Source organism: Periplaneta americana, chromosome 3, assembly GCF_040183065.1.
Source record: "Periplaneta americana isolate PAMFEO1 chromosome 3, P.americana_PAMFEO1_priV1, whole genome shotgun sequence".
Lineage (NCBI taxonomy): Eukaryota > Metazoa > Arthropoda > Insecta > Blattodea > Blattidae > Periplaneta > Periplaneta americana.
In genome coordinates, this window is record NC_091119.1 from 74,215,820 (window position 1) to 74,232,663 (window position 16,844).

General features: G+C 37.4%; 1 protein-coding gene across 10 annotated transcripts in view; it reads right to left on the reverse strand.

Moving 5' to 3' along the window:
* Window positions 1-16,844, reverse strand: part of LOC138696171 (26S proteasome non-ATPase regulatory subunit 5) — a 109,362-nt gene that overhangs the window by 80,514 nt on the left and 12,004 nt on the right. For 9 of the 10 annotated variants that reach the window (XM_069820773.1, XM_069820770.1, XM_069820766.1 and 6 more), the window contains exon 3: window positions 4,185-4,332. The exons of the other annotated variant lie outside the window; for it this stretch is intronic. In XM_069820773.1, the coding sequence (XP_069676874.1) occupies window positions 4,185-4,332 (148 nt within the window). The remainder of the gene's footprint in view (window positions 1-4,184; window positions 4,333-16,844) is intronic. 10 annotated transcript variants of the gene reach the window in all.

The window sequence follows — 16,844 nt, forward strand, 5'->3', positions numbered from 1 at the left end:
GCCGGATTACAAAATCTGCAAACATATGACCTACATGTAGTACAGAGCATAATAGCAGTATACAGTGATCACAAATAAAATAAAAAAATAACCAACACATTAAAATAAACAAATAACGAGGGCACACAGCAGTGTCCCCGGACTGAGGAACTCGGTACCACGTTAACAGGGTAAGCCACTCTCTCCTCTCTCTCCACTAATTTTAAGTGCGAGACATGGGCTTTACGAATAGAACAGCCTGAATCTGGGCAACTTAATTCGACTGTGACCGGGGAAAGAAATCTGGAAATGGTCAAGGGTTGGGACCATCTAAACATCAACTTCGCCGATACTTGATTCGGAGCGGAGCTTTGCGAGAATAATCTTACCCTAACTCTATCTCCCATCACAAATTTATGCGGTTGACGAACGGCATTATAACGGATGGCAGTCTTCCTGCTTGCGTCGCGCAAGTTGCGAATAGCATCCCGCCATTGGGCCTCCAACTCAGTTTGCGACTTGGGTTCCTCCAACTTCAATTTCCATTGTAGTTGCAGAGGATGGTTTAGACTCCTGCCTAAAAACAGTTCAGCGGGGGTGGACTTTGTGGCTTCATGATGCGCCGAGTTGAAACCCATCTGAAGGGCATGAAGATGTTCATCCCAGGCCAACTGGTGGTCATGATGAAAAACAATTAGAGCAGACTTCAAATTCCGATTAAATCTCTCCACCAAATTCGGCTGGGGGTAATAAGGGGAAGTAGTTACATGTCTAATCCCCCACTGATAACACATGTCGTTAAATATTTTCGACGTAAACACTGTGGCGTTATCAGTAATTATGCTCTCAGGAACACCGTGTTGGGCAAACACTTGACAGTTCAAAGTATTAATTACTAGCTTCGATGTCATTTCCCTCAGCGGGAACAGCCAGACGAATTTAGAAAAATCGTCTACCATAGCCAAAATCACCTTATTCCCATTACGGGTTCGCACCAGAGGCCCTACAAAATCAATAAATAGCCTCTACATAGGTCTAGAATCCGTTTCCGCAGAATACAATCCAACTCGAGTGTTAGAGGGAGGCTTGGCCCTCTGACAAAGCTCACACTTAGCGACATGGTCCCGTACATATGATCTCATGTTAGGCCAAAAGAATTCTCTGGATATCCTATCAAGAGTCTTCGTTACTCCTAAGTGGACTCCCAACATGGAGTCATGAAAATAATGGGAAACGCCTGTGGAACAAATACTCTACTCTTCCTAGCCTTAGAAGGATGGTAGACCAGCAATCCCCTTTCTATATGAAAATTCCTAACCTTAGGGTCTTGATTATTTATTCTGGTACAAAACTCGATACACTCTTCGTTAGTTTGATGCTCCCGGAGGTCCTCGAAGATAGCAGGCAACTGCCCCAAGATGTTAAGCGGAATACTGGACTGTTCCTCTCGTGCTGGCTCCTCTTGGAACACTCGTGACAAGCAATCCGCGACGTTGTCCTTCCCAGAAATATGAACGATGTTAAATTTAAAAGGGGCCAACCTGAGCATCCAACGACCAATCCGCCCCAACTGCCGAGGATGGTTTCTCAGATAGGAGAGGGCTTCACTATCGGTGTGAACAACAAATTCCTTATGCTCGAGAAAAGACCTAAATTTCTCGCACCCAAAGATGACAGCAGACACTCCCTTTCATATATGGGATACTTATTCTCCAAAGGGGTCAACTTCCGGCTAGCGTATGCTATGGGAGCCAGTTCTCCTCCAATGTCTTGATTTAAAACAGCGGCTACAGCGAGATCACTCGCGTCACATTGCAGGACAAAGGGCTTCGAGAAGTCAGGCAACCTCAAGATCGGGGCAGAACACTAGGCCTTCTTGAGCCTATCAAATGCGGCCTGATGAACATCTCCCCAAACGAACACAGCATTTTTTCTTTTCAATTGGTTAAGTGGGTACACTATCTCTGAAAAATCTCGAATAAACTTCGCATAAAATCCTACCATGCCAACAAACCTACGTACTTGCCTAACATTGGCGGGCCTGGGGAATTGCATCACAGCCCGCACATAGTCGGGATCCATTTCAATGCCCTGGGCGGACAAGTGATGTCCTAAAAACTTTATTTTCGTGGCCCCCAAGGTGATCTTCTCTTTATTTAAGGTAATACCTGCTTGTTGAAGCCTACTAAAGACTTCTCGCAAGTGCTCCTGATGTTCTTCTCGAGATCGAGAGTAAATCAGCAAATCATCCGCATAATTAAATACGTATTGGTATTTGATATCCCCAAACAACCGATCTATCTCTCTACTCAGTATCTGGGATCCCACCGCAATCCCCATCGGTAATTTATTAAACTCATACAATCCAAATGGTACGATAAAGGCGGTACAATGCCTACTCTCCGGAGTAAGAGGAATTTGGTAGTACGCTGAATTCAAATCAAGAACCGAGAAAATGGTAGCTCCGTGGAAATGTTGAAAGGCACTCTCTAAAGTTACTTTTCCTTATTACCCCACGTCGTAGAAGATCAGCAACTTGTTCCCTTAAGACCTGCAATTTGGGAGGGGAGCAAGAATATGGCAGGGACCTAACGGGGGTACTATCTAGCAGTTCTATCTCACATGACCTTCCCCGCATACAACCCAATCGCTCTACAAACAGCTCAGGGAATTCTTCGACAAGATGACCGTATTGACCTAAGTCTCCAACACGTGGCAAACCAGCGCCAATGGGTTCTAGGTCGGCATCCTCCGAGTACACAAGGTTAACCGGAAGATTCTTACTTATGGGTTTCTCATCCCACTTCCAACTCTCTCCTGGCCTGAAGTGAAATCCATACGCCCTATCCCAAGGGAAAATCTCCATGCCAGACCTCACGATATAATCGTTTCCTAAGATTATAGGGACTTGTAAATGTTCGATAATTCTAAAAGGATGAGTCCAAGAATACTCGTTAATACGAAAATGGCACCACACAAAAGGTAGTAACAGGGACATCACTGCCATCAGCTAACTGGCATGTTTCCTTAATCGACTGCTTACTCCGTATCTTCTTCATATGATGCAAAAATGGAACGTAGTCCGCTCTAATTATGGATGCAGCAGCACCCGTGTCCAAGATAGCGGGTATAATAACCTCTCCAAATTTTACTGAGACCCAAGGCAAGACATGAGCCTGACTATGGCATGTTCTTTTATTAACATTAAAAACCGGATTACGTGGTATTTCTTTATGTTTGGGTTTGCTAGAATCTTGAAAATCCTTATGAGGCAAGACCCGACACTGAGCTTGAATATGACCCAACTTGCCACATCGAAAACATGTAAGGGGCCTCTTTCGTATAAAATTTTTAGGCTGACTCACAGGATTCAACGGACGCGTACCTGAAGACTGTTCACGCGAACGAAAATGATACGGCAAAGATCCATCCCGTTGCCTTTCCGCTATCAGGGAATTATCTACACTTCGCCCCAATTCACGTAACTCTTCGATCGTGCGCGGCCTAGATTGAAACACGAAGTGTGATCTAATACACGGACTCATATTTTGCAAAATCAATTCTATCAATTGTGACTCAGTAGAATAATGGTTTAATATAACATTGGCCCTATATACAGAGTCGAGGAATTCCAAAAAATTCTCTTCCGGAAACTGAAATCGGCGCGATAAATAATCTCTAACTAAGTCCTCTCGCAAACGTGAAGGAAGAAGTTCCAAAACAACTCTTTCGAGTAGGATGGACCAAGTCCATAGAAATCGGATACCCCGTCCAAAAATCTCCAATAATAAACCACTAGTCCGCGGGATCAAACCCAATATGAACTCTCGATCCTCAACTAATCCCAAGGCATGGATTCCTATACCTTCCATTAAAAATCCCATCAATAACCTCGGATTCTTGCCATCAGTCAATCGCAAATTTCTCACTAAATCCAAATATACCTTCATATGGCACTGGTTTACATCGGAAGAAAATATTCTTCTCTCACTACCCAATTTTCCTTTCTCTATATCCAATTGTGACACATAAGCGGGATCCATTTGTTTTTTCCCACCTAATACTAGAGTAGACGGACCCTCACCTTCCGCCTGAATGGAAGTTCGTTTCTTTGGCTCAATAGGGACTGAAGATTGTGAGGCTAATCCCTGCATAGCATATTTGTCTTTAAGTTCATCCTCAACTCGCAGGCGAATGTTACTCACAGTCTCCGGGTCCAACGTCTTCAAATATAGGGAAAATCGAGACTGCAACTCCCGCTTCCTACCCTCCGTAGATATGCCAGCACGCTCCAGCTCCGCAATCAAGGTAACCTTCGATAGGTCCCAACACCAACCAATTTGAACACTCATACTTAAACAAAGAAATATCAAATTAATCTCAAGTCAAAAAAAATTATCAAAATTTCAACAAATCCACACTATTATGAGCAATCAATCCAATGCACCTCAAAAGTGAGTTTCAAAAATGCAACAGTTGATCGAAAGCAGCCAGAAGAAATTTACAAGTGCCACAATGTGGAATCCTGAGCACCAACACAAAATCATATGTAACCATTAATCACAGTAAGCCATTTATAACATTTATAACCACGGTAAACCATTTATAAACCATACTAAACCATTTATAACCACGCTAAACCATTTATAACCACGCTCTGCTAACATTTGTGTGGAGGCGGTGGCGGTACGATCATCCACACCTCCCCTTTATCTTTCTTATATTGGCTGCTTTCGCCAGGTGGACGGCACATTGGAAGGATTGGATGTGCGCAGTGGAAGACTTTTAGAAATAAATAGCGTGAATTTGTAAAACAAATATAATTAACAATAATAAGTAATAATGTACATAAATGGAAAATGAAATAACAATAAATATGAAATGGGTGAGTGAAAATAGGACAAACTAATCTGAAATGATATCCCCAGGATATGTAAATCATGTAAGTATCATAAGGCTGAGGCCAACACACTTACAAGTGATGAAACAATCTATATATATATATATATATATATATATATATATATATATAAACTATCTGAGTACAAATCTGAACACAACACCCAGCCAGCACTTTAACTTAATACATGATCCATTCGACCATAGATACCACTCAATCTGAGTGACCAAACTATAAATACATGTACACTCAATAAGAGAGAAACTCTACCCAGCATAAGGCATAACATGACTGATCACTATACATTACCCATTGCACATATTGCTCACATAAACTGTGCAAATTGCACTAACACAAATCTCTGCACTTTACAAAATGAAGACCCAACGGAGAGAGAGAGGGATGGAGACAGATACACGTAATAAGTAAACGGACGATAATTCCAATCTCAACGATCATTTAAATAGCAACAAACTAGACGCATATGATAACAAAATAGCGGCGAAGGAAACCAATAATCAAATGGAGCAGGGATTACACTAAAAACAATATGTGAGACCGTAACCGCTGCTCTATCACTCTAACCGTCTCGGAACATAAACTCACGTTTCAAATCAATCTCATTACATAATCCGCAAATCAATTTACCTCAAACACATATATATCTCACAAATATGTTACTCGATGCAAATACTAAAACTTGCCCCCAAGACGTATCACTAGCAAGTGATATTTCAAACTACGATCCACTAAAATCCCAAACACACACGACGCAATTTAACTACTCCACTGATCTATCTCCAACACGTACAAAGCCCGAGTCACGTTGTCTATATCTGCCGCATACCAAAATGCTAAGTCTTGTTAATGTTTCTGCCGCGGACGAGAGCTTGAATCTGAGCCAACTGTTTCCGTATATCTCCCGCGTATGAGAGCCTAAGTCTTGTTAAGTGTATCTGCTGCGTACCGGAACCCGAGTGTGACGCTCCGTGTATCTCCATTAAAACAGGTAAACTCTCTCCCCCTCTATCCTCGTGAGACGTAATGAACCGGCCAATAGGGTTATTTGGAAAGAACAAATGAAGGGATTAATAGCGCTATCTATACTGTGACGTGTGAGAGCGCTCTGACGGATGAAGTGACGTACTAGGTGAACGGCCGTGGTCGTGGGCACGGCTCAATGATAAAAGCTTCTCAACCGAATAATAACAGGCGTTTAATTTCCTTCCGAGTTACTGCTGCTTCAAGATATTTGAATTTTTCCACCTTTTCAAAGAAAATATTTCCAATTTTTATATTTCCATTTCATACAATGTTCTGGTCACGAGACATAATCATATAGTGTATATGTCTTTTCGGGATTTACTTCCAAATCTATCTCTTTACTTCAAGTAAAATTCCAGTATTTTCCCTAATAGTTTGTGGATTTTCTCCTAACATATTCACGTCATCCACATAAACAAGCAGCTGATGTAACCAGTTCAATTCCAAACCCCATCTGTTTCCCTTCACTTTCCTAATGGCATATTATAGAGCAAAGTTAAAAAGTAAAGGTGATAGTGCATGTCCATGCTTTAGCCCGCAGTGAATTTTAAAAAGCATCAGATAGAAACTGGCCTATAAGGACTCTGCTGTAAGTTTCAATGAAACACATTTTAATTAATCGAACTAGTTTCTTGGGAATGCCAAATTCAATAAGAATATTATATAAAACTTCTCTCTACCGAGTCATATGCCTTTTTTGAAATCCATGAATAACGGATGTACTGTGCCCTTATACTTCCATTTTTTCTCTCCAATATCAGTCGAATACAAAAAATCTAATCAATAGTTTGTTTATGACACCTAAAACCATACTGATGATCCCCAATAATTTCATCCATATATGGAGTTAATCAGGGGCGATTTCTCCGGGCATGCTATGCTTCCTGCGCAAACCCAATATTTTCGTAGAATGTGTATTTATCAAAATTGGATTACGTACATTAAAATTTCTTTTGATTTTTGTAATAATGTATAGCCATAATACCATCCGCAGGTTGCACACCGCAAGATCGCAACGCTTGCTCGCTTCTCGGAGCTACAGGAAAGACTTAGAAATAGCGAGAATATGATGCACGTGCAAGTGCCTTCCTCCTAAGCCGTCCCAGTCGCACATGCTTCTGTTATATGCTGTTTGAAGCTCTGGTCTGAGAGCTACACCAACAACGTTACACAGACCAGTATTGGCACTTGGCAGCAGTTTTTACCAGTGAATGTGCTGTGATTTGCGAGTGCAATATAATTTTATTAGCGTAATGCATATGTTAGCTGCTGCATGTATTATTAGTTCTTAAACATTAATTTGAAGTGTTGCAATGAGTTCGGAAATGTGTGTTATTGAAACTTTATTATCAAATCCATTTTCCCGGAGGACTATTCAAGAGAAGACCGACATTATAAAGAATGGCAGACCATGTCCAGGGCTGCCAGATTTAAAAAGACAACATAAGGAGAAAAATAGAGAATATGTGCGCTCGTTCAGTGCATCTCAATATAACAATACGCATTGGTTGGCAGGGTTGAAAAAACTGAATAAACTGTTTTGTTGGCCGTGTTTGTTATTTTCTACAGATAACGGTGTATGGTGTAAAAGTGGCTTTGACAATTGAGGGGTTTGGGGAAAAAACCAGTACTTCAGTACTTTTCGAGATAAGTAAGAAAACCTCTTAAAAAATTAATAATGCTTCCCCTAATGTTCAAACTAACACATAACATGGTAATTGGCATAAGTAAATGATTGTTTAAGAAACAGATGATTTTAAAATTATTTTCTAGGATTACAGAAATTTTGAATTTGTTGGAGCCACCTTGTTATTCCACCAAATACAGATACTTTCAATTTTTATTGTATTTTTAAACATTACTTTTAACTTTAATTTTTAAAAGTTGATAGCATACATAGGTTTGTTTGAGAGTCAAATATATGAAACTGTTAATATATTTTCGTTCTCAGTTATCATTAATAATCAGATACAGAAGTTCCAGTTTGACGTGTATTTGAGTTGCACAGTAAACTCTCATAAAATGGCATATCAGCTGGTGGCACATACTGACATGCCAATTTCATAGCATCTTTAACTTGGCTGCTTTTATCTAGAGATGTTCTGAATATATTTTTTTGGTATGGAAGAAGGGCCATATTTGTACATAATAGGAAAGTCAAAAAATAAAGTTGCATTCAATGATTCACTACACCGAACAATCTGCTTATATCACATGTCATACTGAAATAGTTTGTAAGTAGAAATCATGAACTTGACATTTCTAGCGTTATTTAGTAGTTCCTTGTAGCGGCTTTGGTAACGCTCACTGAAATTCTTCAGCATATATTGACTTACTGGTATGATTTCAAACTTTTTGGAGCTGTCTTTGACGACTTTATACCAGTCCTGCGGAACATATCATGTTTCCTCTTCTGTGATTCAACGAAGTCCTAATGAGCGATCACAGGGGAGAAAACTGTGATTCAGCTCTGAAAACATGTATGTGATGGTCTGAAATCTGTTTTGCTGCACCAATGTGAATAAATATTGCACAATAGTATGGTTTTTATTTTGTGCTGCACAATTGTCTGAAAACATGAAAATATGCTTCACAGATTTCTTTCAAACTGTAGCAAAGAAATGATCAAGAAAACTAATGTCGTCATTGGGACTCTTTTTACCCGCACTTTCATCATACATGTAGAAGCAACTTTTATGAGTGCTGCTTACATGTATGCAAAAGCTGTAAAGCCATAGCTGTCTGCTGTAGAAAACATTCCCTGATGGTATGGTAGGAAAATCCATATTCTGCTGAAAATCAAAGCAGATAGTTTCTACAGTTTCATCTGCTTAGACAAAAATGACTTCTCTTTTAACTAGAATAGAAGAGGTCAGCTTTCCTAAGATGTAAATCTTTCTGAATTATAAGGGCTCTTTTTTCTTCTTCAGTTTGAGATTATAACATCATCTTATCTAAGATATAATATTTTTGGCAAGTGTCACTATGTGGCTTACCAAAGGATACATTACTAAAGTCTGTAGTGAAGAATCTATAGTAGGAGTCATAGCTCACTTTATACTTTACCTCCAGCAAAGACAGTTTTACACACTATCACTTCATATGAACCCAGACGAAACTACAATTAATAATAATAATAATAATAATAATAATAATAATAATAATTCAGTATGATTTATTATCATTCCATGTAAACATTAATTTTTACTTTTCAATTTGTATTTTGAATTATATTGTATAATTTAACCTGTTTGCATTTAATTATTTTGCTTACCTTATAAAAATGTGTGCAGACGAGGAATGCCACCTCAACGGTGTCTTATAAAAATGTGTGCAGACGAGGAATGCCACCTCAATGGTGTCATTGAACATCATGAACAGTTATCAGGCCACCCAAATATTCATCTTGCGTTTCTTTATTCTTCATGTCATTAAATGATTTCAGTATGTCCTTTTGCATTTGGTTACCAAGTTTCTGGTAACACTGGCTGCTGCATTTACAGTCGGATTCAGAAACACGAACAGGAAAATTCTTGCCTTTCTTGTTCACGTATGATTTACCTCATTTCTAGTTCCTTCCTTGTATTTGAGAGCCACCGTTTTGGATTACGTTCTATTTTCTTTTTCAATGAATCTATACTGGATGTTTCATCACTAGACACACTTTCATTTGGATTAGGCCTATATTCACTCTCAAAAGCAGAAAAATCACTCTCACTAGCCTCCATGTTGACTACTAATGTGATACGAATATAATACTGACAACAGTGGATTAATATTAACCTTCTTATTTGTCTTTTAAGCTGTGATAATAGCGCTGCTTCCTATTGACAATAATGTAAGATTTCGGTGAAACAACAAGGTGGCTCCTGGAGCTGCCTGGTTTTACCGCCAAACAATGAACATGTACAGAAAGAGGCAGATCCAAAATGCATTATAACTGTGAATGTAATTCTTGGAACTACCTGGTTCTTCGGCCAAACGATAGAGCGTATTTTTTTCTTCCTTTCTGCATAAATAGCTCAAAAATAAAAAAAATTGGAGCTGCCTGGTTTTTTCCCCCAAACCCCTCAATTTAAACACTTTAACATTGTCCATTACAAGACACGAAAAGTCTGCAAACCATATAAAGTGTTTTCTGCAGTTGAACAGCTTTGGTCAAACAAGGATCGATCACCAGCTGGATGAACAGAAACGCATCAGTGACCTACTCCACAATGAAAAGGCAAAAAGGAATCGTGTAGTTCTTAAATGTTTGATTGATGCAGTGTGTTACTTAGCAAAGCAGGAGCTACCATTTCGTGGACATTACGAATCTTTAACTTCTGTGAACAAGGAGAATTATATCGAACTTCTACATTTGATAAGCGAATATGATCCCCTTTTGGCAACTCATTTGAAAGACTCTACTATTTTTAGAGGGACATCGTCTACAATTCAAAATGATTTAATTGCAAACATTACTTTATTACTTACTTACAAATGGCTTTTAAGGAACCCGAAGGTTCACTGCCGCCCTCACATAAGCCTGCCAGCGGTCCCTATCCTGTGCAAGATTAATCCAGTCTCTATCATCATACCCCACCTCCCTCAAATCCATTTTAATATTATCCTCCCATCTACGTCTCGGCCTCCCTAAAGGTCTTTTTCCCTCCGGTCTCCCAACTAACACTCTAGTTGTGAAAAAAATAAAAGAAGAGATTGCACAAACGAACTTTGTAGCGATAATGTTGGACGAAACATCCGATATCATAAATAAATCGCAAATTACTACAGTGCTTCGTTATATAGACGAAAACAGTGAGATTCAAGAAAGATTTCTAGGTTTTGTTGACGTGAGTCGAGATCGCACTGCTGGAGCCCTTTTCGAGCACGTGTGTGAGATTCTAAAAGAGTTTGAATGTGAGAAAAAGATTGTGGCTCAAACATATGATGGTGCAGCTGTCTTAGCTGGTCATGTGAATGGTCTGAATTAATTAGTCTAAGAACAGTACCCATGTGTGACATTTGTGCATTGTTATAGTCATCTTCTGAATCTGATAATACAGTAGTCTGCTTCGAAAATCAAAGAGTGTACTATTTTCTTTCAAATGATGTCAGGACTTGCTGCTTTTTTACGAAGTCTACAAAGAGAACAGCTAGCTGTTCTTAAGGACTTCGTTCAGAAGAAGTTGCCAACTGTGGCACCAACGAGATGGAATTTCTCTTCACATCTCGTTAATACTGTGAAGGAATATTATGATTTGTTAGTGGAATTCTATCAAGAAATTCTGGATACTTCAGATGAGTGGATGGCGATACAGTATTGAAAGCAGAATAATTTTTGTCCTTCCTATGTACCTTTAACACTCGATTTCTGCTGGCAGTGTTCTCGAAGGTTTTTTCATTGTCCGATACTGTATTTAACATTTTGCAAACAAAAAGTCTGGATATAAAGTACTGTGCCAAAAAAGTTGAAGATCTCTCTTCAAATATCCAGGCTATGAGAAACGTAGACTTCACAAGAATATATGACAACACTGAGACTGAAATCAATGCTTGTGGAGGGAAGCCATGTTCTAAAAGACGTCCAATTTCTGATGATCAAGAGAAGTTAAAATATAAACCGTCTCTTCAATGAAATTCTCGACAACATACTGGTTCAAATAGGAGAGCGTTTTAAATCTATTGAAAACTTTGTGTTCTTTTCGCTACTGGATTGTGATTTGTTTGAAAAGCATAGAAACAAGTTCCCAGACAGTGATGTTATTTCCCTAGAAAAAACCTATGGGTCCTTTTTCGACATAGTTCGTTTAAAGACTGAACTAAGCGTAATGTATTCTTCATCTGAGTTCAGAGGAAAAAGTGTTACAGACTTAATGCAGTTTATGCACACCAATAAAGTGTACATGGGTATGCCTGAGGTTTACAAACTAATACAACTGGTAGTAACCATTCCTGCTACCACATCCTCTGCCGAATGCTCATTCTCAGCACTAAGACGCATAAATACATATTGCAGGTCAACTCAAGGTCAGGAAAGGTTGTCATCATTAGCTATTTTGTCAATTGAGAAGGAATTGCTTGCAAAGATTAAATTACAATCCACTTTCTATGATCAAGTTATTGAAGAGTTTGTAAAGAAAAGCCACATATTAGAGTTTGTTTTCAAGTAGCCCAGATAAATTGAGGCGATCTCTGGAACAAGAACTTAACTCCAAAATCTCAAATTTGAGGTAGGCCTACATAGCATCAAACATACAAGATCTGGTATAACAGCATTGAACAGAACGATATTCAAATGTTTATAGTGTGTGCTTTGTTTTTTGGAGGGAAATAATATTTTGTCAGTAAGGAATTGTGTTATTAATGATTCAATATATTCTGGAAACGCAAAAATAACCTAACATACATTAAATTATTATTCCAGAGAACGCTTCAATCATGAGCTGTATTTCATTTCTATGTACATATTTTAATGTTTAACTCACTAAAATGTTAAATAAATGGCTCATAATGATTTCATAGTTATAAAATAAATTATTTATGTGAGTCTGATTATGTTTCATTAATTATGAATTATATCCTCCCATCTTCCCCATCAATAAAAGAGCAAGCCTAACTTTCATGACCAGCATTCGCCCCTGGAGTTAATCTTCTCAAAAGAAGACTAGACAAAATTTTGTACGTCAACAAAAATTATATTCATCGAAAGTTACTGTTGTTATTGTTATTGTTGTTGTTATTATTATTATTATTATCATTATTGTTACGGTATATTTATTAATATTATAGTATGTTCTAATGGAACAAATTCATGCATGTAAAAGTGTTTTCCAGAGTTAAAGGTAACGCAAAGCCTGAATAAATTATTTTTAAACAGTGAACCTTAACATATTCATACCACATGTTTCTTTGGTTCCATTCTGAAATTTCATTTAATATATTTTACGTTAAACTAAATTGATTAGACTAATTGGCTGTAACTATTTGTGAATAAACGAATGTTTCTTGGAGAACTATAATTGTTTACATTAGCTACTGAAAAATTTTACTTTTACTGTATATTTCGCAATAATTGAATTTAATGGCATTAATTTGATGAATAACGTAAAACTAACACACTCTTCCATAAATGCTATGAATTTCAAAAGTAGAAAAAATCTGTTGGCTAAAGTAGTACTTTAAAAAAAAAAATGAGTATAAAATGAGAGAATAAAAAAAAAAATTACACACTTATTAAAAAAATATTCGGATTCGAACCACTACATGATCAAAATAAAGGAATGCTCAGCAGAAAGTGTATGTCTGCACCACAGCATATATACAACCTGTGCGGCATCAAATAGAGGTAATCGGAGGACTCCGATGGAAAGCGCTCAAACAACTTCTACAGATAAAATCTAATCATGCACAGCACTAGTATCTGTATTACATCATTATTGCCCACAGTACTGTCGCCACAAAAGTCTTCCTCGTCAATTGTCTCTAAACCTGTGTTTATTATTATGCACTCAATTTTTTCTTCACTAATCCATCTCAATGCCATTAATTTGTTAATCTGTCCTGCGAAGATTAGTTTATCTAAACATAAATTTCGGTTGATAACTACTATGCGCCCAAGTTAAATCTGGAAAGAATGTAAATCACCATTCCCTCTCCCTCTGGCCTTTGTAACCTATGAGTAAAATAAAGAGGTATTTACTGTTCGTGCCAGTGAGTTGTATGAGATAGTGGTGAATACACGTATATAGGAGATGCTGAAAGTGTTGTACCCATATAAATACTGTGAAAGTGTTGATATTATGCACCATATTTCTTATAATCCCGGGTGGTGATGGGATTTTTCTTGTTGCCAAACTTCCAGAACGGCCCCCGAGGTTCACTCAGCCTCCTATAAAATTGAGTACCGGGTCTTTCCCAGGGGTAAAAGGCGGTCAGAGCGTGGTGCCGACCACTCATTCTAGTACTGGGGTCACGGAAAACATGGGGCTCTACTTCCATGCCCCCCAAGTGCCTTCATGGCATGTGAAGGGGATACCTTTACCTTTACCTTCATATACACACACATATTACCTCACTCATTGCATTATCTCTCATAACATGACCTCACTCATAGACGAAACTGTAGGTTGTATACTAACACGAGCTACTAGCACTCGTCTCTTGCATTCATGGGATGCAAATTTAACTTGGAGGGGTAGTAGGCCTATATGTCCATCTCTTGTATGTCTAAACTCACGTATTATTTCATTCATATAAATGTCGAATAAAAGAGTGAAAGTGGGCATTCTTGTCTAACTCCAGAAGAAATTTCAAGCCAATTAGATACTTTATCATCACTTTAACAGAAATCACTGTTTCTTTGTATAAGTTAAAAATGTTTTGAATGATTTGTGGAATATGGTCACATATCAATATTTCTAACAGTTTGTTGCGGTTTACTTTATCAAAATCTTTCTTGAAATCATTGAATGCAATATATGTTTCTATATTAAATTCACGATCTTTACTGTCAAAAGTTTCACTGTAAAATACCTGTCACAGCATGATCTCCTTTTCCTAAATCCATTCTGTTCTTCTCCTAGGATGTCCTCATAAAATCCATCCAAAATTTTGAAACCAGTATTTAATAGGCTAATTCCTCTATAATTACTGCAGCCATTTCTATCTCTTTTCTTGTAAAAAGGTATCACAATAGATTTCGACCAACTACTAGGTGGTGCTGTCCCATTTCACATCATATTTAGGAAATTTAGGAATCTTAACAAAAATTATCCAGTTGCATGTTTGAAAAGTTCTATGTTTATACAGTCTTTGCCTGGTGCTTTATGCTTTTAATGACTGTGGAAAGTTCTTCCAGTGAGATCCGTTTTGTATTTCAATTTACTGAGTGCTGCATCACAAGCGGGGAGGTTTCTTGACCCCATATATCTTGATAATATTTTAACAATAAGTCCTGTGTAATTGCATTAAGTCGAACAGTTTTTTTTAATTTCTTTGCTCATTAATTTTAGGATTTTACATATCTGTGGTTGAGATCATGTTACATTATTTTCTAAGAAAAATACAAACTCCTCCATGTTTTATTATGTGATAGCCTATTTTCGTACTTCATGTTTAGCAATTGAGGAGCATTTTTTCAAAAGTCGCTAAAAGCCAAAATTTTAAAAATTTATAGTTTTTGGTGGTTTTATGTCAACATTTATGTTATGCGTATTCCTGTAAAATCAGTTTTAGTAAAATTCGACAAATGCTGTTGTTATAAGGCATTGAAAACTGCGATCTTTTACAAAACTCGATATTTGCCTCTTCATTAGTTAAAGCAGAAGTCGATAACACCAACCACATTAAAAAAAATTATTTTGTAAAATTAATACTTAAATTAAAAAAAGAAAGTTTTATTTTATGCAACACACCACAATTTGATAGCAATCTATATTTATAACAACAATGTACATGTAGGCCTAAAAGATAAATAACTCAATTTATTTAAATATATTTAAATTTGTTCGGATACAAACTACATTAGAACAACAATATGAAACAGAATATTAATATTAATGTGCCAGGTATGTAGAAAGATATGATACAATTCCTTTTGAAGTCAACCAATCACCTTCCGTCTTGCTCTGCGGGATTAATTTTTATTACCGCTGATTATCAGTCATTCTGAACAGCTGTGTCTCTGCTTCTAAATGATTGTAGTCAGAGCATAGTATTGTAAACTATCATAATATGGAGTCTGTTTCTAGTGATTCTGAAAATTGTGTAACTGTTGTCGAAAGTGCAGGCAGTAGGAAGTCTAGATCAAAGGTAAATGCATTTAGAAAGACTACAAAGAAAACCAAGAGCTCTCATATTGTGTGTTCACATGGGCTTTCGGATAAACCCATCGATTCAAAAGCTTTGGGGAAAAAGGAGTTCAGAGCAGCTGACTTAACTCATGAAAACCTAACTACATTTCACAAACATGTAAGCAGTTTAAATAAAATAGATCAAATAAGTTCTTATTGAAGTGCATGACAATCACTTTGCCAAAACGTAAGAGAGTAAGCCAAGAACATGTGAAAAGGAAGCATAGTATTTCTGTAAAATGTAGCATAAGAAAGAAAGATGGCCGAAAGATAGACTAATATTGCCAACAGATTCCACGAAACAGGAAAGTGTCCAGTTGAAATGTGAAGGGGAGACAGAAGTAAAATCAAAGATAAGGTAATTATAGAAGCTGTTAAAAAAGACATAAAAGAATATAAATGCAGACAAAGCCACTATGCAAGAAGTAAGTCTAGAAGAGAGTACTTACCTCCGGAGCTGAATATGATGAAAATGTGGAAAAACTTCTGCCAAAAAAGAAAAACCAAAGGCCTACCTATCTGCTCATTATCAAGTACAAACATGTATTCTATCATTGTTTTAATTTGTCATTTAAGAGTCCTAATACAGATACACGCTCGACTTGCAAAAGTGGTCTTCTGAAAATAAATTGGAGCAGGATTTAGGGGGGGGGGGGGGGAGAAGAACTGAGAACAATGCAACGACTGCACAATCATTATGCTAAAAGATTCTACACAATCATGAAGAATGAAAATACCAATGTGTTGAAGGTATGCTTTGACATACAACAGAACCAACCAATACCTAAACTATCTGTAAGTGAAGTATTTTATTCGAGACAAGTATGGTTCTATAACTTATGTGTTATGATTCATTCACAAAATCAGACGAAGGAGAATACATTTTTTTACAATTGGCTAGAGACAGGAGAAGCCAAAGGATGTAATCAAGTTGCTTCTAGAATACTGAATTTCCTTAAAAAAACTCGAGAAATCTCAGCCAGCTAATGATCCAACTGAAGTTAGTTTATTTTTAGACTCCTGTGCTGCCCAGAACAAGAAAAGTGTAATGATGGCTACTCTAATGGCATTTTTGGAAAGAAGCA